Here is a 22,303-nt window from a genome sequence, read left to right on the forward strand (position 1 = left end):
GGATGCACCCCCCTTGAGGATAGGGGGTAGACCAACCAGGGATTGATCAGAGACGCCTTGGTCAGGAGGTTCAGTACAGCTAGATGGCTCTCTCTCTTGAGGGGCCTTGCTGTGAATGCGATCGTCATCTTGAGTTTGTGAGTTGGTTCGGGGTAATATCCCGGTAGAATGTGCAGGAGCCGGTGATGGAATCCTGTTACTAGGGGGAAGAGAAAAAGCACTAGATTCCTCTCTAGATCTCCCTCTGCGGACAGAACCGACAGAGGGGGATAACTTAGAACCAGAACGTAATTCCATAGACTCCTGAGGCTTAACGCAATGTACTAGAGCGTTGAGGGTATAACAGACCTATTGGTGTTAGGGTTAGTTACGAAAGAGATAGTTCCCGATGCTATCTAGGAGATAGTCCTCACAGATCACTCAAAGATCTCAATAAAGGCTTACAGAAAGGCTACACGAAGAAGCCGTAACACTAGCCGTTTCACCCGTTTCAACTAGTGAATTTCGGGCGAGCGAGATTTACAACTTGCGCCGCCGCGAAGCCGGCACAGTAAAAGTAACCCTGGTGCCAAGATCGCACCAGGGTAAACAGACAAAAAACCCATGTACGAAGCGCGAAAAGAGAAACCCACAGCAAACATGAGAAAACTAGGAGTACCAGCGCGTTAAGAAGACCAGGACAACGGACGATAGAGACTCTATCCCTGATGATTCCAAAATAGCACAAATAAATCTGGAATAATGATGAAGCAGAGAATTCATAGAGCTGCATTGTAGTGGGCCTCTCCCTGTTCCCTCCCTTGCTCTTCCACCTGTTCCCCTTCTCCGGGAGAGAAGTTCTCCCTCTCCCTCCTCTGTTAATACATCAGAAATAACCGTAATGGTACTAGTAGCAGTCCCAGGGGAGAGCAGTGCTCCCAGTCTTTTCTTAATCGAGATGCCATCGATGCAGATGCATTAGCATCCGTAGTCGCAACGCAATTTGCTTTCACCTGAGAACCTTAGGAGATTTGTTCGTCTCAGGTCGCTTGATAAATCAACCTATATCTCAGGGTCAGATAGTATCCCAGTATGATAGGAGAGTCAGTCATTATCGTCAAGCTTTGCCCCAGACTGTGAGTCGCGGTACACTTCTTAGGAAACCTTCGGCCCGAAGGTTTCGGGTATGGTTCAGGCTGAGACGCTGAGTCCCATATGACCAGCTAGGTCTTTCAGAAGACAAATCTCTCAAAACAACGCAAGTGCAAGCTGTACGTCAAGTTTAGCGTTTCCTCCTGGGTTGTTTAGTTCTGCCGTCGCAAGCTTTTCCCAGTACCTGGGAAACCTTTGCTGAGACCTGCCGGATGGAACTCCGTTTGGGAACTGCTAGTCACATCTTCTTTTCCCGTTGATCTCCGAGCCTGCAAACATGTGAACGTATGAAACCGGTATAAAAGTCCTTGGAAAGAAATCCCAAAAACCCTCTCCTTACACGATTATTTATCCTTTATATTACCTGCACCATCGGTCACTGCGAAGAACGCGTTCTTTTCCAAATTGGAAAAGATGGCGTTATTTGAAAGTCCAATTGTTTTAACGATTAAAGCAAGAGGAGGTTAAAGTTTAACCTCCTCTTAACAGCGGTTGAATGATAAACTTGTCAATTCAGTTCATTGTCTAATTCCATCAACGCCCCTACCTATCATCTGTGGGCCTCACTTTCTTTCGGTCTGCCGCGATGTTACGAGCCGGATCCAACATCACTGATGTTACATCAGTCCGTATACCGGCTCTCCCGGATGATCAAGTGGAGTTCATACATCGGACCGAGGCTCGATTGGATCGAGATATCGAAAATCGATCGATTGTTCGGTGCTAATCAATCGAGGATGCTGCGGCGGGCAGACGAATCGATTCGATTCGAGGAATCGATCCACCTCGAAATTCGAAATTCATTGAAATGCTCTCCTACGTCAGCATTGAGGGTTACTTATAGGGTCTACAGCACCTGTCATATTATTGCAACAATTCAGGATGCCTTTAGCAAAGCACTTCCACGAGAAGAAAAAGTAAGGGTCGAGGCTAGACCGCTCAGTTGATAGCCACAGGCACTGGGAGGCTGTCTGATTATCTGACTCGGATAGACTCCATCAGCGAGATACTGAATATCCGCGCACGACCTTGCTGTTCGCCCGAGGCGAGTCGCTTTGCTGTGGCACGCTGCCAATTGCGGCGACAGCCAGATATTCTGCAGATGCCGATTCCCCGGGTCGGAAGGATGGTATTCCCCGGGTTCGGTCAGATTGCGCGTTTGCCTCGAGCCTCGACGAACCCTCGAGATAGTTCTTCGGTAATTCAGAAGAAGATTATCCAAATACTATTTCTGAGCATAATCCACACCGCAAATTCAATATCCCTAGTAGCGGCTACTAAGTAGCCTAATAACTCTAATAGTTATCGCATATAGCATAGGTCAAAAATCCGGATTCTTCGCCCCGCCCCTAAATTACTCAATCCGTCCCTAAATATGCCACATGCGTTCTAAAGTTGGATGAGTCATCCGCTATCGTTACAGCTTCTCTGAGACTGACAGTTTCTGTCTCAGTGACCCATACCAGTATGCTTAGCTAATAAATGTAGTTACGTGGTGGAGTTCAGTACGCTCAGTACGTGTTCAGGGCGGCCATTGGCCGCCGGCCAAGATCAGTAGATAGCACGGCTCAACACAACGATGTGAAACTAGATTGATCATTGCGTCGGCCAAGGTTTCGAAACGTTCAAGCCAGTGGCTGGTCAAGTTCGAACATGTATCTTTCAGACGGCCAGGGTCAAGCGTGATGCACATGAGTTTTCCTCAAGATGTCATGGCAGTCAACAAAGCCACGTGACATGCTTGCAGTGAAGCTTCAGGGACGCTCGGGTAGCTTGAAAAGTTAGGGGCCGGTACGAGTCATTTAGGGGCAGATTGGGCAATTTAGGGGCGGATTGAGTACCTTAGGGGCGACGAATCTAGGGGCGCGGATGAGCAGGTGCCGGGTTTCAGTGGTTCCATTGTGCGCAACTTTTCGAAATAGAAAATACATAAAAATGCCGGAGCCTTGGATCGAACCGGCGCCCCTAAATCGAAAGAATCGATTCGAGATCGATTCTCGGTTACCGGTATCGATATTGGACCAATCGATTGTATAACCTCTGGGACCGAATCGATTCGAGATCGAGCCTCGAAACTCGAAAAGTTCAGAAGTATGGTGGAGTTCCGGTGGTCCCGGACAGTACAGTACCAGCACTGGTCTTGAATAGTCTTTCTCCCATAATCTCCCTGAGACCACTGCCTCGTGATGAGCTTTTTTGGGACTGAGGCGATATGTATTCAGGAAAGCAATGTCGTGAGATGCCAGAACTGAGCAATATCAACCTGAGCATCTTTTTCGAGGCGAAGCCCCGAAACGGAGCTATTCCCAAGGCACAGCAGGGCTCTCAATCTTCCCTTAATCGAGACGCCATCGATGCAGATACATTCACAACAGTTGTCGCAACATAGTTTGCTCTAAACTGAGAATTTCGGAAGAATCGTGCGATCAAGCAACTTCGCGTCGAGTCGAACGTCGTCGCTGTCACCGAGATCGTAGGCGAATGGTTTTTAAATTAAAAATTTTAGTGTATAGTCCAGTGGGGATTGAAGATCGTGTAGTCGAGTAGATTCCCCGTTAGTTGGCTAACTGATTATAACACAAGGCAGAAAGTGAGTAAATGGATAAGTTAGATGGGCAGAATATACGATATGAACGATATATGACGAGTATAACTTATAACACAGGAGATACTATTATATAGAATAATACAGTATAATTATAAAGCTTAAGCCTATTACCAAATCGAAACGTTACTGTAGTCGCAGGAGTGAAGTTCCTGAGCGTATTCCACGAGAGCTTCCTAGTGACATGTACCATCGTGATAGAGACATAGGAGGCGGGATATATGTAAGGCTTGTTCACTAGCGACGCAGGGATAGCCTACTGCTTCATCGGCGCTGCCTCGGTGTTTCCCGAAGGAGGAGACATATCGGTCTTTAATAGAGGGCAATCACGTCGAAAATGGCCTGGCTTCTGACAGTTAAAGCATAACCATTGGCTTCTGTCCTTGCCCACATACTGACGATCTCTTGAAGAGATTCTCTTCCTCTACCTTCCTTGGCCTTGATGTTCCACTTTGGATAATCCGGACTTGGTCTTCACGCTCTGTTGAACAGAGTCTGTTCACGATGATACCTTCACCTGTGAGAGAAAGCTGTTGGGATTCTCACAGCTTCCTGAAGGGATGGGATTCTCACAGCTTTCTCACAGCTTCCTGAATCCCAAGTTGGGATTCCCAACATCAGCATCGCTGCAGACGCAGGTCACTCTCACATCAACAGCATCAGGAGCCGTCTTGTTCAAGAACAATTTGACAGGCTCGAATACTGGTTCGATGGCCTCGGAGCTCTCATCGAACACGATAGCGAGAACTACGAGTACCTTGGAAGTTTGATAATCTCGCTTCACATCATCATACTCCACGCGTGACGCACCAACGAAAAACTCTATTAGAGTCCAGGCCTGGAACCAACTGAAAGCATGGTAATGAGTGAAGTATCGTAACAGGGTTTGCCCTTTGGGCGGGCAAGCGTCAAAATTTCGCGGAAAGGAAATTTTATCACGGAAAATTTCGGAAACGGTGGAAATGGAAATTTCCGTGTAAATCTCGCACGCCATGCGGGCGCGCGAGACATGCGATCAGCCAGGTATGCCCACCGGACCCAACGTATGCCACTTCCGGGCCCAACGTATGTCATGCCAAATAGGGTGGTTTGAACCAGAGAAATCGCGGCCCTTCGGCCCGCTATAGTAGCCATGTCATCTTAGGGTGTTATACGAGTCTGGCCGAGGCTGGCCGAGTTCTGCTTCAGTTTGTATCCTAGGTAACTGAGTCTACTGTTCTGGGTCGAACGTGAGCAAAAGCTTGAGCTCTTAGAGGGGAAATGAGATATTTTATCTCGTTTTTCATCCACCATAATCATTCTGAATTACGGGAGAAAGTGATCAGCTAACGTGTGAATGCGAAGATTACCGCCGAAGATGTACTCGATAGAACGCAAGATATGGTGGACTTAGTCCACTGGACTACAGCCAAATAGGTCGATAGCGCCAACCGTGAAAATAACTGGAGCTACGCCGACACTATTCGACTCTTGAGAGAGAGAACGCAAGATTGCAAGATAGTTGGAGAATCGCTAACTCTTGAGAGGCTCACGCGCACGCCCACCTGATCGATATCTGAGGGTAACCGCAAGATGTATTCATAGTGACCAGTAGACACCTGCGAACGCCTTCACTAGCTTTATTCGGCCATTATGAATGAATCTGAGCTACATCTCTCCTCTCTACTACCCTGGGCACGATTTTTTGGGCATTTTTAGCAAATTTCCAAGAATTTCCAGCCTCAACGGAAATTTCTGAAATTTTCTCGAAAATTTCCTTCGGAAATTTCCGCCCGTGCCCAAAGGGCAAACCCTGTATCGTAATCATGCAGCCGCTCTCAGGCACACACGGATACCAGCAAAGTTCCTTTGATGTCCCGCAGCATGACTTATGGAGCTTACAGAGAACGCCAAATGATCCGAACAAGCGAAGTCCCTACACAACGAGCGTTTCAGCAGAAGTGCGATTTTGCATAATGTCGGAGCGCTTATGTAAATCAGAGTGCTATTATGTCTAATAACAGTGCGACTTTGTAAATAACTGGCGCTGTTTCGTCGTTTAGAAAACAGCAGACACATAAGAGCATGTGCGGTTCTTACGGGCCAAAATGGAAAACAGCATTCCGCTGTTGTGCTGTCGTGCTGTTTTGTATTGTGCCGCTGCAACACACGTCGAGTTGCTTGCTTATGAAGCTTGTTAAGCTATATACTAGACAGTATCTACATTTACTCCTGAGTATTGGTGACACATCGACCATCTGCACATCGACCTCCCTCCCAGCGATGACTGTTTGAGTTGCCATGAGTGGGGAGACACTCACCAACCAACTCTACTTACTAAGTAGAGTTTGAACTAAAAGTTGTAAACTAATAGTTTGAATTCTTCGCCAGAGGTGTATGTTCGATACTTCAGGCGAAGGATGCTCCTCTCGTACTTCACTTGTGATAACAAGACCGAGGCGTCAATTTCTTCTCTTGGGTTTCTGTGTTGCACCGTCTTTAGATGGCGAGTGGATTCAGACTCAACAGTATCTGCGAATCCGTTCTCCGAAAGTATCACACAATCTCATCCCTCTGACCCGTTGATACGTATTCGACAACACAGCACAACTGCCTGTGACAACGAACACCACATCGGACAGCACATAGCGCCATATACCACGATCCATACTATAACCGAAAACTAATACAGAATCCATGAAGGATCCGTAAATGATGGCCAGAGGATAAATTGAGGAGGATACGCACTCTTCCGATCTGTGACTCGGTAGATTGGCGCTCCAATGGGTATGAAATGATCCTCGATCTTGGGGTCAGTCTGGCCAGCGAAAAGCCACATAACTATGCGCCAGAGGATCGGCTTCCACTTCTTGTCGTTCAGTAGGGCAGTAGAGCCTTCGCCATTATTCTTCCCCAGGATGTAATACAGATAGCGATTCAATTGTCTGGAGCAAAGATGTTCACGATTTGGTTTACTCGGATACTGCGTCGAGTTCGGAAGGAATCGTTCTGCGTTGGCCTCCAACTCTTCCAGACGAGACATACTGAAGTCCAGGCTTAAGCCTCTGAACAGAGAAGTCTAAGTAGAGTGGAATAAAGGCTCACTGCTTGATTCTCTTACGGAATGTTTTCAGAGATGGTGGTGGAGATCCTACTTATTCTGAAGCCTTCCTCGAGTACAGGAGCATTCAATCTTACCCATATACTCCATCTCACCTACGATCACGCATCGTCGGACGAGCTATACTGGTACACTCCCACTTCTTTGCTGTGGTTGGTACGGCTTCTCAGTCGCAACGTCTGGAAAGCTTCACAGTCATATGAGTCCTTCTCCAGTTCCTCATCAATGTTCATGCCCGATGGATAAGGGAAAGGCAGGTCCTTTATTTCAGGCTTCCACTTCAAGGCTCGGAGCATTTGCGCTCCCCATGGGGCTAGACCAATGATTCGTCCCAAATCCAGCTTCTGGTGTTGGCTGGGACTTCCGTTCATCTGGTCCTTCTGTTTGTTCTGCTCTTCAGCGTGATGTCCCTCAGATTGATGATTATTGAGTTGCTCGGCAAGAACAACATCATGCAGGATTCCATATCTGAAGGAATTCTTCTCCAGGAACAGCAACGTATCCCCTTCCCTAGGGGTCAGTCGCTCACCTCGGGCACGTCAACCGACGGTACACGAATGTCGCTTCTCTGTCACTATCGAGATATACATTACACTGAGAAATTTCGCGAGAAGATTCAATGATGGTGAACGGCTCCTCACCTGCTGTATTTCATCATCGTTAGTAGCTTTAGCTTGATCAATAATACGAAAAGGCTTGCTCTCAAGCGGCGGATTTCGCAGTGAGCTCGGCTTACCATGAGCCTAAATCGCAAGCACCAATCGGCATGCTCTCACGAGAATCGACACAAAAATGGTAATCATATCATGCCATCAAGAAAAGCTATTCTCATGGCTATACTGTGACGGAGCTGCTATCTTTAGCGTTGAGCAGCCCACCTTCACTTCGACTACACGGCCAACTCTATCCGCTCTACTCGAGCCATCCGCTGTGCCCAGCACCAGTGTGATATAGAGCAACATGGACAACGGTTTGATGGAATACACCATTGGCATGAAACCAAGAAGCAGGTTACTATGTTGATTCTCCGAACCACCAACATCCCTCATATCGACGTCTATCTGTTCCACTGATGTTCTCTTTTGTCTAATACCACTACGATACAGGAATTCTCCCTCGAGCCGAGGCACAGTGGGAGCACACAAAGCTCACACAGAGCCGTGATAGATACTCAATAATACTCTGCAGTCGCGTCGCTTGAAGCTTTCTGAGAGATCTTACTCCTGGCAAGAACGGTTACTCACATCTTGCACTCTAGGCTTTACTCACTTTTACACAATTTCCTTTTGAGCAGTTCCTCACAAAATCACCGCTGTGCGTGAAGCATGAGAGTCTAGACATGGTGATCCGAGGCCAGTCCAGGGAGGAATTGCTCTGATAGTCTGTAGAAACTTACTGGAGTTGTAGGGACTTGTAGAACTCCTTCTCTTCGGGATTTGCCGGCAACGTTCGGGCCAATCGGCTCGCAGATGACGACTCTATGGTGGACTGTTGGCTTCCCCTTCTAGTGAAGCCACGTTATTGTGGTAGTCGACTCAACTTCTGACTGAGGGCGGACTTGCTCACCATCTGGTGTCGTTCATCACTCGCGATGAATTGATGATGCATTTCCTCTTGGCGGTTTTCATCGCACTTTGGAAGATACGCTCAAGACGATCAGCGTTTCATCATAATACTAAAAGTTTTTGAAGCTGGTGAAGTGGGTGGTTAAACCTTGAGGTCTGCTATTCTTCAGAGTCTAGCGGAAGAGGTTCACTGTGAGGTCGTCCAAGAAACTCAGATTCGACTCCAGAATTGCTTTCTTAGACTTCTGAGTTGATTCAATGAAGATGAAGTGTTATGCGATTCCTAACGGCATCAGCAGTACGCCGAGTTTAACTTTTCTCCTCACAGTTTTAAATATCCTTTTCTGATGCTAAGAAGTTCCATCAGGCGATTCGCAAGACGGAGCACTCTAGTCGACGAACTCGGTAACTCTAATGATGATCGAGAACTCCCCTTAAGAGCTACGACGGTCAGGTGCCAAGCGTAGAGACCCGTACGCCTCGGACGGTTTCAAGCCTTTGGATGACAACTACGTCTGGGCTTACACGAGGAATATACTGGACAGCACTGTGTACACTAAGCATGCTGTTGGGGTGAGCTAGGGGAGAGGCGAAGTTGGAATCCACCTTGGATTTTCTCACCTGAGCTCTGAAACTATTCCACTACATTTTTTGGCGTAGATGTATGCGAGAAGCAACAATAATTTCCCTAAATTCTCCCAACACACGTTCGGCTGACCATGTGCATATTTTCCCACAGCGGCTGATATGATGTTAGGGCGTTTCGAATGGAGCTGCTCCCACCCCACTTGGTATGACCCCTACACAGGGCCGTGATGGCGGCTTCGGCCTGGGCAGCAACCCCAAGACTTTCGTTGTTATTGATGTACGAGGTCCCTGGTTCGATTCTCCCCAACGTCATTTCCCTTCAGTCCATCCCTTCCCCCAAGAGATCTCCTCCGCCGCCGCCGCCTTCCGCTCGTCCTCCTCCTCCTCCACCCAAGGCCGCATGAGTTGGTGTCGTTTCAGTGCAGTTCTACAATTCACATCTTCATGTTTATTGTGTTACAGTGTGTGTGAGGGAGAGGGACGGTCGTATCAGCATTGATGAAATGCTCGATTGGTCTAGTCACGAGTCGGCTTGGCATTCGATACCTATCTACCCTTACGAGGGCCCAACAGACCCCAAGGGGCAAACCCATGTCGAGACAAGCTCAAATCAGCCACCAAATATCAAAGTGTCGGAGCCGCGAGGAGGTAGGAGAGTGCTGTATGGATCAGCGACACCCTACGTCAGGTTGAAAGCTTCATCGCTTCCTCCGACATCCCCGTGGAGTCCTTCGACATCGTCACGGCATGTACTGCCTTTCACCGTCTGGCCCGCTACTCCTCCTCATGCGAACACCTCCTTCACCGAACGATCGATCGCCTGGCAGACCTCCTGGCGAGTCCCACAGCATCTGTCCACCCTAGAGTGGTCTCCAACGCCCTGTGGAGCTCTGCGAAGTTGAGAAGTCGAACTGATTGCCATAAGCTGGTACAGTGCCTGGCTTCGGTCATAACCTCCCAACCCTCCCTAGAAGCCTACGAGCCCCTACATGTGGCCAACTGCATCTGGGCTTGCGGGTCCTTGTATGAAACTACAACAGAAATGGCCATAAAGGCCGCTATAGTTTCTGCAGCGATGCCCTTGGCCGACCGCCTGATGTGTCGAAGGTCTGTCGATAGATTCACTGAGCAAAACGTGTCCAATATCATCTGGGGTCTCGGGGTGATGGAAGTCCTACACCCCCCGGGGCTCATACTGCACCTGTCGACTCTAGCGGAGGTCCATCTCGACAACGACATTGCGGCAACACAGTCACAGGCGAACTCAGTCTGGGGTCTGGCCAAGCTCTTGCAAGCTGCTGAGGACCGAGGGGCACTCAGCGACATTGAGGGGCAACGCGTGAGGGGGGCTATTCAAAGGGTCGCTTCTCGAAGCGTCTCCAGGTGGTCCCAAGAGGGTCTACCTCCCCGACCAGAAGAGCTGGGTATGATAGTGTGGGGCTTGGCCGTGGCCCTCAGTGGTGTGGCAGAGGCCAGCAGAGGGGCTTTAGGGCAACTCTCCGCCGTCCTACGGTCCAATGCAGCGACACTGGTCGCAGGGGAGGATCCCCATCGTCTCGTGTCGAACATTCTATGGTCCTTCGGCAGCTTGCGGTACTTTGACGATAACCTCATGGGCTTCCTTGAAACGGTCAGCCCAGTGCTGAATGACCCCGGCCAGTCCTCTGTTAGAAATGCATGTGCGAGCGTCTGGTCTCTGGCCGTCTTGGACCTCCCTCTGCCCTCAGGGCTCCTCAAGGCTGCTGTCAATTTGTGTCTTAAAGGCGATCCAGAGCCCCCGGCCATAATAGCACTCCTTGTTGGGGTTGCGGCGACCAGCAGAAGGCTGAGCTTATCCACTGACGATATTGATAGACTTTTTCGAGTCGCCGAGAGGGTGATCGAAATTGATGTTTTGTCCCCTGCCCTCGCTGCCCAGCTTTTCACAGTCCAGCTGTGGGGTTACTGTTGCCTCTCCAAACCGCTGTACTGGTCGGAACGCCTCCTAGGGAAAACGGTGAAGTGTGGTGTCGAAGGCCTGCCAACGGATAACCGCATCGTCAGCGACATGCAGAGCTCGGTGAGGGAAGCGTTGCAAAGGGCATGCCCGTCGTCCAGGCTTCTTGTGGAGCCTACTGCCAGACGGGCTGGTTGGAATGTCGATTTTGGTGTTGGTGGTGAATTAAATATTGATTGGACGATGTCAACCTGATGTTTCTGGAAGTGTGGTATGAGTTGTGTTTTCGGTGAACAGTGGGGTCCTCGGGATGAAGAGAAGTATCTTGGAATGAGGTTATTTGACGATATTCCTCGGCTTCACGAACGGGCTAATTCGATAGGCTATAGACTGATCCCTCGTGAGCTAATGTGCATCGATACGAGTTCAACTAGGACGTGTTGTCGTAGGCGTTGGAGGTGAGACTCACACACAGGTGATGATGATGCAATTGAATTGAGGCTGTGAATTGAATAGTAACCGAGAGAGTGAATTGCTGTTTTATTCGGCTCGTTTGTAAGCCTTCCAGCTCGACTAGTTGAACAAAACAGGGACACTCTCCGAGAAAGTATCCTCATACCATCCATGGGCTTAATTGTTGACAAGAAACATAACCCAACATCCTGCAGACAAATGAAGTTCCAACGAGAACGACTTCATACTTCCCTCGATAGCCATACGATCTATGAGGCCACCTTAATCGCTTCTCCGACCTTCTAGTATGGCGATCACTGTCCGCCTTCAACAGAGATCCTCGCCCATCCTAACCTGAGATGTTCACCTCCATTACGACTACAGATTGAATCTGTCAGATTCTCATTTTTACTCTCGACGAGCAATAGGAGTTTCACATCCACATCCTTCCTTACAATTCAACGCCTATTTTCCTATCATTTCACGAGACATCAACCCAAGACACACTTCCTCCCACAAATCGTTTTCAATTACAGTCACAATCGTCTTCCTCCCTCTCCCTCACACCCGATCTGATCCACTCGAGTTTCATCGTTAATGGTTGACCCCCTTTCCGAGCGCTTTCTTCTCGTTATTTTAAACAAGGCCGCTCCGCGGCGCTACGTTTCTGATTCTATCCCATTCAACATCGAGGAGTGGTATGAGGACGAGCAGTACGAGTCAGGCTTTTCCTTTTTTGGTTTCTCTTTGTTCTAGTCTGCAAGTTTTGTATCTCTCAACTCGATCATCCTCTCGAGCAGTTTGAGTCGTTTCTGGGAACCGCCTTAGACACGCTTTTCGTTTCCCCTCAATATCAACACAAAAACTTGAGGAAGAATCAAATTAGAAAAAACATTCATCCCATATTTAGCACGCATAAACACCAGAAAACTCTCATGCGTTTGCACTAGTATATTTCGTCACAGACTTCGTGCCTTCGCTCACGGCATGCTTTGCCAGCTCTCCTGGAAGGACCAAACGAATAGCAGTCTGAATCTGACATGACACTCCCACAACAAACCCACAAGAAAAAAGATTTACTTCTCTGCTCGAGAGCGTCCCTTTAGTTGAATATTTACACAACTTCGCCGCCTCTGAGACAATCTGAGGAGAAGCGACATCGAAAATCACCAAAACGCACACATCCAACCTTTTCAAACGTATCATTCACAAATGAATTCATAATCATCATCGACTTCTTAGAAATGCCCATATTAGGATGAACCTGATGAAAACTCCTCACAAACACACAAACAGCATTTCCTTACTTGTTTCAAAACTCGAAAAATATATGTATTGTACGTCTCAGCATTGCGTTTCCTTCTCCTCTCTGAAACCAAAGTCCAAAATCATCAACATAAAATCATGAAATACCCACCTCCAGGCTTGCGTCCTCTCCTATTCGGCGACACCGAATTCTGCGATTCTGACATCCCCGCTGCAGATGCCGGTGGTGGAGGAGTGAGCGGCGCGGGCACAGGAACAGCTTTCTTCTTCGGAGCCATCAAAACAACCAAGCTGAGTATAGGAGTTACCCAATAACGACAGTTGAGGGAAAAAAGAAACGGAAAACTGCTTTGGAAAAAGCGCGCGCCCGATTGATCGATTACACAACAAACAAATCTGCTGAAATGGCTACAGAAAGTGAGAATAAATAATAAAGCTACGCATCGTGGAAGTCTTCTTTACTCGGCACTCCACTCACGCTGCTCACACTGTGTTGTCTTCTACTATGAATTCGGTCTGGGAGATACCCTCGAGGCTTCACAACGGATGACTTATCCGACATTATAGCCGATACCGTATCCTGAGAAAGGGCGATCTCAATTCGGATAGATAATCTGTATCGTTGTATAGATAATACTAGAATAATTCATTAAAATATTGGTAAAACAATGATTTTTTAGCGTGCATGAAATTAAGTAGAATAATATATACATCTATTACGGTAAATCTATACATACTGTTTCCACTCATAAATGTATGTTTGCTTCCCTCACCGGCGAAATTCCCAAAACTAAATTATGTGATAAACAGACGATAGAAGTATACCAAAACAATCGGAAAATTTCCCGGAATTTCCAAGTTTATCTATTCGTGGACATTCTGAAAACCTCGGGAAAATCCCGAATTTGTGAGCAAACTCGTCTGAGAAAAGCGAACATATATTCCTCCTCCAACACTGCCAACAAATGCACTCGACTATGCATATCTCTCTCCATACTCCTTACCTCACCATAAAAAGCATATGAGGATGTACGCCGGTGGTTATCGAATATCAAACAATATAAACAACAATCATATATGTGTCACTTTCAGTGTGACAAGAAAACATTCACATAATCAACTACATGTGGCCGTGACAATATGGAAATTCCGAGGAATTTCTGTGAACTTCTATTCCAATTCGTAAGGGAACTCCCAAGCTCAGCTGTATATCCCTCCAACACCAATTCTGCTCGATACCACGCCAAGTGTCAAACGTATATCTCAGCAACTCCAGACCCCTCACCCCACCTCTCCAGTAGGAGCATGCTCAATGAAGTTGTCAAGCCAGTCCTTCCTCGTCCACTTCGGTGGTAGTTTACACCCAGGGACCTGCCAAAAAGACATACTTATAATTTCGTGGCGCGCGGTCATACCTGTTCCCTCAGCCAGTCAGCTAAAGCCTCATCCTCCTCATACGACTGAAGCACTTTCACCGACAACGCTTGCCCGACGTGAACCCGTCTGCGCAGTGATGAACACATCTTCTGAGCTTGTACCGAATCCAGCTCAGATAGAGCCGTAGTCGGCGGAATTCTATTCTGAGCACGAACAACAAAATCCCAGTCTCGGGGGAATTTATGTTCGCTTTCCTCAGATGAGTAGATACACACTAGGGTGGCAACAATGGAGTTTCACCACCCTAGTGATATGAAAAACATATTTCACGACTACTGCATATCACCGCGAATATCGCGTTTCCCATGGAGTTTCACGCCACCTCACGTAAAACGGGTGAAACTCCAATAATTTCTCAAAATTTTCTCAGAAATTTCATGTTGTCACCAGCACATGTAGTTGACCATGTGAGCTAACTTCCCTCCCTTCTCATTGGAGTAAATACGCATTTCACAAAATTCACTACGAGAAATAATTTCTGAAATATCTTTCTTCAAACAGTTTGACAAAATGCCACGTAGAAACGCAAATACTGAAATCGTCGATGCGTATCAGGTAAATAAAATCCACCCAAACAAACTTCGCTCCGCCGAAGAATCTTAGGTTCCTCACAGCAAGATACGAATCAGGTCCACTAGTCAGAAATTGATTTTCCACCCACCTCTATTCGTGATTCCGAGATGTGCCTCAACGCACACTTCCTAAGAAGCTTCTTCCAACGCCCTCGTCTGAAACCGTTCATAAATCTACTTAAGACGTAAAAGTAGAGTAGTAGTGATACGGGCACGAAGTAGAGAACAACGCATGCTCCTATAAGGACCTGAGCATAGACAAAATCATGAGAAAAGACAACAGTATGGAAAATTTCAGATCGATATTTTTGGCATTTCCTAATTTTTCCAACTCAAAATTGGGAAATTTTTTTCATATACTTTTTCTTCAGCATAGTATGGCGAGGAATATGCACATGGTCAATTACGTGTGTTAATGAGAATATGAAAATAACGAGAAAATTTCAGGAAATTTTCGGAAATTTTACCCAAACTCGTATATAAACCACTATAATAACTGCGGGGAACTCCCAAACTCAGCTGAGCAACGCCAACAACATACATTCCACCAACACTGCTACAAACATATTCCCCCTTTTTCACTTACCATAGCCATAATATGAGTAAGGCCCTTATCTCGCCAACAGAACAACGACACGGCTCTCTCAATGTCCTCGCAAAATTCAGCGATCTCTACTTGGGCTCTCCACGCGACTTCTCTGAAGTCTTTCCATATTTTCCCAACACCACCGATCAAACTAAGACAACAATAACATTGGAGTTTCACCACCACCCTAGTGATATGAAAAACATATTTCACGACTACTGCATATCACCGCGAACATCGCGTTTTCACCGAGTTTTACGACGCCACTTCGTGTGAAACTCCATTAAATGATCTATATTAAGGCATTGCCAATATCGAGATTCGTTGTATTCTGGATGTGCATGGCGCGTTAAAATATGGCGTTATCGTTAATTCGGAGTGATTTTTTGAAAAATTTTCCGCAGTGGAATTTTCGAATAGTAACATGTAAAAGTAGTGTTGTAAAATTGGTAATATATGTAAAAAAATCGATAAAAAATAAATACATATATAACAACCCACCTAGGCTGAGACTCTTCAGTTGCCATGTCATAAAGGTCGTAGTCGAACGCTGCTGGTGAGGGACTGCTAGTCTCAGCGCTTGCTCTTGCACCTACGTCAACAGTGATATTAAAATAATATTTCACGTTTTACTTTATGGAAAACGCATGCTATCATGATTTCGTAGCACCCGTGAAATGGACTGATTCACGAAGTGTTTTGAATTCACTTCATATCGCGTTTTTCACATGGAGTATTACACCACTTCACGTAAAACGGGTGGTGAAACTCCAGGGTTGATGACAATTTTCTCACTAGTATACGAACTCTGGTAGAAGTGTAGAGAAACCAACAATAGTTACTAGAATTTTCATATTGTTACCAACACATGCAGTGGAGTTTCACCATCCGTTTTACGTGAAGTGGCGTCGTAAAACTCGGTGAAAAAGGCGATATTCGCGGTGATATACAGTAGTCGTGAAATATGTTTTTCACTAGTGTTTTTCATATCACTAGGGTGGTGAAACTCCAGTGTTGGAGTAGGAATATATGTTCGCTCTCCTCAGCTCACGAATATAAGAATTCTGATAGAAATGTATAAAACCCAACGAGATATTGTCACCGACACATGTAGTCGTCCATGGATATGTTTTCCCATACTGTACATAGGAGCCGTATGTTGGAGTAAATCTTCGCTTTCCTCAGCTGAACTGAGCTGGAGTTTTCTCACTAATATACATGTTCCGATAAAAGTGTACAGAAATCAACAGTAAACTTCTCAAAACTTTAATTTTGGAGTTTCACCACCCTAGTGATATGAAAAACACTAGTGAAAAACATATTTCACGACTACTACAGGCCGCGAATATCGCGTCTTTCACCAAGTTTTATGCCACTTCACGTAAAACGGATGGTGAAACTCCAAATGGTATCGATCATGTGGGTATTTTCCCACACTGTCAATTCTTGCAAAAAAACACTCCCACCATAGCCGAACATTTTCTTCATATAAGAAGGATCGTCCTTTCTCCCAGAGGACGTCCCCTCCCTAGGAGATACTCGTCCAGGCGTCAGCGGCTCAGGTGGTGATTCGGCAGATACCAATGACGTCGGGTCGGCTGAGATCGCTATAGTAGGCAACCACCTCCTCCTTCTCACGAAATCGTACCTATTGCACGATTCTGCCAAACGTGAAAGCAATGTTTAATACAGATGAATATACAGCAATACATTGACGATTCCTCCACAGTTGATACAGTGAACGATCGTGACAAATCGGCATAGGTAGCGTCGTTCACCATTGATGAATTCTCAGAGTTCTTTCCAGCCCGCAACTTCGCCATAATACTGTCAACTACGCCTGGTCGTCCGCTCAAGAAAAATAAGGCGAATACATCAGCTATTACAAACTCTAGCGGGACGAACTATATGTATACATCTAATGCACATCTATATGCATCGCTGAAAGCCGCGACGCTTCCTATTATCGGAGGAAATATATATTCGACTTTCTTGCTCATATCAGGAACTTTCTCACTATACAAAAACCTACAATTTTTTCCCAAAAAATTCCTCAGAAATTCCGTATCATTTTACCCCCAAAATGAACCATCTGAGATTCCCCAACTCATCGGATGTGCCGAGCCCAGAGGATGAAGGAGCGGAGCGACGATAATTAAGGGCGCTAGCTTTAGAGCAGAAGAACGTGTTTGCTGTAGCATGTATTGCTCGTTATTAAGGACCGTTTCAATTGAGAATCCCCAACGTCCACCACCCTTACCGACTGTACGAGGGCTTCCACGTCGACGCTCCCCACCGCCATGCGTATCTCCAACCGTTATCATCAGTGCCACCCGGACCGGGTACGACGTCGATACGCCATGTTATCTAACGAAAATATGTAATAAGAAATTTAAAAAATGTGTTTTTTTCACGCACGATTATATCCATCTACCACAAAGGTATTAATATCTGTCGGATGGCAAGCTTATGATAATTCCGTTCCTCGTGGATAACAAATGATTATGTACATAGTTATTCTTCCATTCTACCATATCTAAAATATCCTACGGGTTCTCAGATGTATGAAACCGGTAATAACACCCGACAAAATCCGCACAGAAACCCGAAGCCCGAAAACCCGTTTCGACTCACATTCGAGCTCGACGTTGGCGGGTCCAGCGCAGTCTTCCCAGCAGCATCACTCCATCTTGGGCGATCCAACACCAATAAGTTCACCGGCGAAAACGTTTTCCCTCCGAAGAGTCGCCTTTGATTCTCCCAAATTTCCGATACATACCTGAACTCAATGAGAATCTGCCGCCTCTTTTTCATTATCGAAAATTGCGCCTCCTCACATAGCAATGTCGATGGAAAATATAAACATATTCAACTACATGTGTTAGTGACAATATGAACTAGGGAAATTCCTATTTTCGGAATTATAGTTTGGAAACTCCCAAGCTCAGCTGAGAAAAGTGAACCTATATTCCTACTCCAAGACTGCTGTTATCGGGATGAACTCACTCAGTGTCTTCAATTCCTTCAGCTTGTTCTTGCTCAGGTATAAACAACGGCGTTAACTCTATCTGTTGAACATCCTTTGACGCTGATGCTCTCAGACACGACAACGGCCTGAGGGGGTAGGGATATAGTAAACTCCAGCGGAGCGATGCGCATATAGTCGATGTTAGTTATGGCGAACGCATGCGCATCATCCTCAACCTAGTGCAGACTGCTTTGATAGTGTGGTTGGCCACAGTTGGTGATTCTTAAGTACCTTCTCATCGATTACCCGTAGTTGTCTTCAGTATTGCACGCACGCACAGTTGGTACATATGCTATACTCCACTCCTCTAAGTGGACTACTAGTGGGTTTCACGGTACACACTACTGCCGCTTTTAATATTCCCGATATTGTATTAGCAGTCTAGAGGGGAATAGAGTAAAGCCCAGCGGAGCGATGCACATATAGTCGATGCTAGTTATGCCAAACGCATGACTAGTGCACACTACTGCCGCTTTTAATATTCCCGATATTGTATTAGCAGTCCCGAAGTGTAGTGAGCATTCCCGAACGAACAACCACAACAGGTCCCGGGTTCGATCCCGGCATGCGGTATTTTTGGAAGCAAATACCACGATTCTCAGTAAAAGTACCACGATGTTCGGTAAAATTACCACGATTTTCGGTAAAATTACCACTATTTTCGGTAAAATTACCACGATTTTCGGTAAAATTACCACGATTTTCAGTAAAATTACCACTTTTTTGGTAAAAATTCTATTTTTTGGTAATTTTTTTTACCTCACTTGCGACAACCGTTGCTTCACATATTCAGCATTGATATCAAATGAGCTCGTCAAAAACCGAGACAGACCAGAGCGGACAGCTGGATTACAATAAATGCAGTAACTACAGCATGAACAAAATCATCCACAAAATCAAAAAAATATTCCTACAGTGTTAGGTGAGCGCACAATACCCAGTGGCAACGCTCAGGGTAGACTGCCAGCAAAAGCGTGCAGTAGAGCAGCCAAACCGAGGATCTGGAAAAATGGAGTTCCACCACCCGAGTGATATGCAAAAACACTAGTGAAAAATATATTTCACGACTTCTGCATATCACCGCGAATATCCCGTTTTTCACAGAGTATTTCACCACTCCACGTAAAACTCCAGTGTTTGAGAAATATATCATCGCTTTACTCAGGAGCTTCCAAAACTAATTATAGGCATTTACATACATACCGATTTTTACAAAAACCAATGAGAATTTCCCCAGAATTTCTCTATTCTCACCAACGCATGTAGTTGACCACGTGCATATTTTCCTCCCACACTGGTCCGCATAAAGCTCAGTAGAGCAACTCAGAAACGGCAAGGGTTTCCCCCAGTGTTGGAGGAATATATTTTCGCTCTCCTCAAGCGATCTCAAAAGTTTTGTCACATATCGTAGAGAATTACACACGACTTCGGGTAGAAGTGTACAACAAAATCAATAAAAACTACTCGAAATTTCTTCAGACTTTTTCACCAACACACACATGCATATCTTCCCACCAGAATCCAGAGGTCCCTCGTGAAAGATTCAAAACAGGCCCATCGGAAGCACTGGGGGGAAATATGCACATAGTCAACAACATGTGTGGAAATTCTGAGAGGAAAATTGATGAAACTCTCATTAGTGTCTATACCCTCCTGAAAACTCCTATTATTAGTGAGGAAACTTCTGAGCTCAGCTGAGCCAAGCCGAAAAAATTTATTCCAACACTCACCTGAATGCCCAGCGCCACTCCACAACGTCGTTATATTTCGCTTTCACCATCTGGAACAAATCGATCAATTTCACAAACCGTGAAATCTGCATTTTAAAATAGTCGAACTCCAATCTCCTCGTAGTTTGTTGAGATTCCGACAGCGGAGCGAAGTATCTTGAAAAAAAACATATCCAAGGTTCCTCCGCGAAAGATTCAGATCATGCCCACTTACTCCATCAATCCACCAGTGAGCTTCGGGACCACCTTCAATGCCGTCACATACGGTAGTTTATCATCAACTGTAGAAGTCTGCTTATTCTCAGAAGCCACTACTGCGCACCACCTGGAGAGAGAATCTTAGGTTCAAGCGTGTAAGATTCAGATTAGGTACCTTGCACCTGCCAACTGATCTTCGGACTCAATCGTCCATGGCAAATTTCTGCGCATATCATATTTCATAATTGAAGTTTCCCCTATCAGCAACCCCGTTTGTGGGTGAAACACATGCAGCACCTAAAAACAGTGTGATAAAATACGTCGTTAAAATTTTGTAAATTTCTTATAAACTTTTTGCCGGAAAAATGTCAATGTGGGAAAATATGCATATGGTCAACTACCTGTTTTGGTGAGAAAAGAAAAATTTTCAGGAAATTTTGGGGAAATTTTTGGAGAATTTTCGCTTATTTCTGCGCACTTCTACCCAAATTCGCACGCAATTCCCAATAATCAGTGAGCTCAGCTGGAAAAAGCCCGACCATGTCTATGGGCCTAATCCGTATCTTCCACTCAGCAACCTAAGATACCTCTCCCACACCCTACCAATTTATCCTGCGGTCTTCGCTGATACAATGGTATCTCAACCGGAGCCTCCAACGTCGGCTGGACCTAATCCGTATCTTACACGCTTGAACCTAAGATACTTACCTCAGTACACACATCCTCCGATCGATCACTAGCCGGGGACCCCAGCTCTTCCCCTGGCATCACCGAAATTTCCGACCAACGTCGTCGCCGATGCGCTTGTCCTCCTTCAGGTGGTTCTAACAAAACAACTACTTAAGAGTCGTACAAGAATCTTAGGCGATATCATATACGCGATGATATAAAAACAACTACATTTGAAAACTAACCTAGAGCGTTCGGGGTATCCAATGTTGTTGTTGTTGTTTCGCTGTCCAGATGATAATCGATCACAGGCACGCGAGCTGAATAGAGAACGTGTGCAGTTCGGGAAAATATGTTCACATGCTCAACTACATGTGTTGGTGATGACAATATGAAAATTCTGGGAGGAAATTCTTATTGGTTTCTGTACACTTCTACCCAAATTCATATATAAACTTTTATAACTAGTAAAAAAACTCCTGAGCTCAGCTGAGGAAAGCAAAGATATATTCCTCCAGCATCTGGACCTACTCAAAGTTGACTCCAGTTCAGCATACACTACCGGTGGCTGCATACAAGTCGGCCGAGCCGACGATACCAGGTAATCAACAACGCGGATGCTCGCTTTCATCAACGGCTGATCCCAGGGGGGAAGTAGGGGATCTAATACGAATCCTAGGAGAATTAAGATTATCAACAATTACTACTTGTTGGTATTCCCTCATACGAGATCGAACTGAAAATGACAGTAGTAAAATTAATGGAGTTTCACCATATCGAAAAACACCAATAAAAAATCTATTTCACGACTACTGCATATCACCGCGAATATCGAGTTCACGTAAAACGGCTCGTGAAACTCCAATGTTAGTCTTATTTTCAAACCTATTTTTATTAGAAGTTTCATTTCCCATACGGCTAGCCCTGTCCATCGCTTGAATCCAATCGTTGGCGAAATCCAAAGTAGGTGCGGAGAAATAGAGGGATTCTGAAAAGCGACGACATGCAATTCCGCACAGGTTCAATTCAGTGGTGTATTAGTGGAATTTCACCACCCTAGTAATATGAAAAAAAAAATTTCACGACTATTGCATATCACCGCGAATATCGCGTTCTTCACCGAGTTTTACGACGCCACTTCACGTAAAACGGGTTGTGAAACTCCATTGATAAAATGGAGTCTCCTTCACCCTAGTGATATGAAAAACACTAGTGAAAAATATATTTCACGACTACTGCATGTCACCGCGAATATCGCCTTTTCAACAGAGTAGTAATCCTCCTTACGTAAAATGGATGAAACTCCAACAAAGTAGTACAACTCAATAGAGTTTCACAACCCGTTTTACGTAAAGTGGCGTAATACTCTGTGAAAAACGCGATATTCGCGGTGATATGCAGTAGTCGTGAAATATGTTTTTCACTAGTGTTTTTCATAT

General features: G+C 45.7%; 5 protein-coding genes across 5 annotated transcripts in view; 1 reads left to right on the forward strand and 4 right to left on the reverse strand.

The window, feature by feature from the left end:
* Positions 1 to 3,992: 3,992 nt before the first annotated feature.
* Positions 3,993 to 7,825, reverse strand: Pmar_PMAR027184 (hypothetical protein; the record flags this gene model as incomplete). The annotated part of the gene is made up of 9 exons (XM_002775277.1): positions 3,993 to 4,085; positions 4,386 to 4,584; positions 6,124 to 6,247; positions 6,464 to 6,780; positions 6,837 to 6,931; positions 6,977 to 7,304; positions 7,366 to 7,430; positions 7,478 to 7,579; positions 7,715 to 7,825. The coding sequence occupies 9 exons, from the start codon at positions 7,823 to 7,825 to the stop codon at positions 3,993 to 3,995; spliced, it is 1,434 nt and encodes a 477-aa protein (XP_002775323.1).
* Positions 7,826 to 10,031: 2,206 nt separating this feature from the next.
* On the forward strand, positions 10,032 to 11,180 carry Pmar_PMAR027185 (hypothetical protein; the record flags this gene model as incomplete). Its single annotated transcript, XM_002775278.1, has 1 exon — positions 10,032 to 11,180. The coding sequence occupies one exon, from the start codon at positions 10,032 to 10,034 to the stop codon at positions 11,178 to 11,180; it is 1,149 nt and encodes a 382-aa protein (XP_002775324.1).
* A 1,131-nt stretch (positions 11,181 to 12,311) lies between these two features.
* On the reverse strand, positions 12,312 to 12,922 carry Pmar_PMAR027186 (histone 2B variant 2, putative; the record flags this gene model as incomplete). Its single annotated transcript, XM_002775279.1, has 5 exons — positions 12,312 to 12,413; positions 12,459 to 12,521; positions 12,568 to 12,642; positions 12,686 to 12,747; positions 12,796 to 12,922. 5 exons carry the CDS (start codon positions 12,920 to 12,922, stop codon positions 12,312 to 12,314), a joined length of 429 nt encoding a protein of 142 aa, XP_002775325.1.
* A 148-nt stretch (positions 12,923 to 13,070) lies between these two features.
* On the reverse strand, positions 13,071 to 16,718 carry Pmar_PMAR027187 (hypothetical protein; the record flags this gene model as incomplete). The annotated part of the gene is made up of 7 exons (XM_002775280.1): positions 13,071 to 13,224; positions 13,935 to 14,015; positions 14,060 to 14,224; positions 14,743 to 14,901; positions 15,240 to 15,390; positions 15,741 to 15,831; positions 16,706 to 16,718. 7 exons carry the CDS (start codon positions 16,716 to 16,718, stop codon positions 13,081 to 13,083), a joined length of 804 nt encoding a protein of 267 aa, XP_002775326.1. The 3' UTR covers positions 13,071 to 13,080.
* A 2,499-nt stretch (positions 16,719 to 19,217) lies between these two features.
* Positions 19,218 to 22,303, reverse strand: part of Pmar_PMAR027188 (hypothetical protein) — a gene marked incomplete at both ends in the record, with an annotated part of 3,374 nt that continues 288 nt past the window's right edge. Inside the window, 6 exons of the mRNA XM_002775281.1 lie at positions 19,218 to 19,268; positions 20,045 to 20,153; positions 20,212 to 20,322; positions 20,371 to 20,492; positions 20,799 to 20,864; positions 20,904 to 21,019. Of these exons, the coding sequence (XP_002775327.1) occupies positions 19,218 to 19,268; positions 20,045 to 20,153; positions 20,212 to 20,322; positions 20,371 to 20,492; positions 20,799 to 20,864; positions 20,904 to 21,019 (575 nt within the window). The remainder of the gene's footprint in view (positions 19,269 to 20,044; positions 20,154 to 20,211; positions 20,323 to 20,370; positions 20,493 to 20,798; positions 20,865 to 20,903; positions 21,020 to 22,303) is intronic.

The sequence above is a fragment of the Perkinsus marinus genome (genome assembly GCF_000006405.1).
Source record: "Perkinsus marinus ATCC 50983 genomic scaffold scf_1104296956056, whole genome shotgun sequence".
Taxonomy (NCBI): domain Eukaryota; phylum Perkinsozoa; order Perkinsida; family Perkinsidae; genus Perkinsus; species Perkinsus marinus.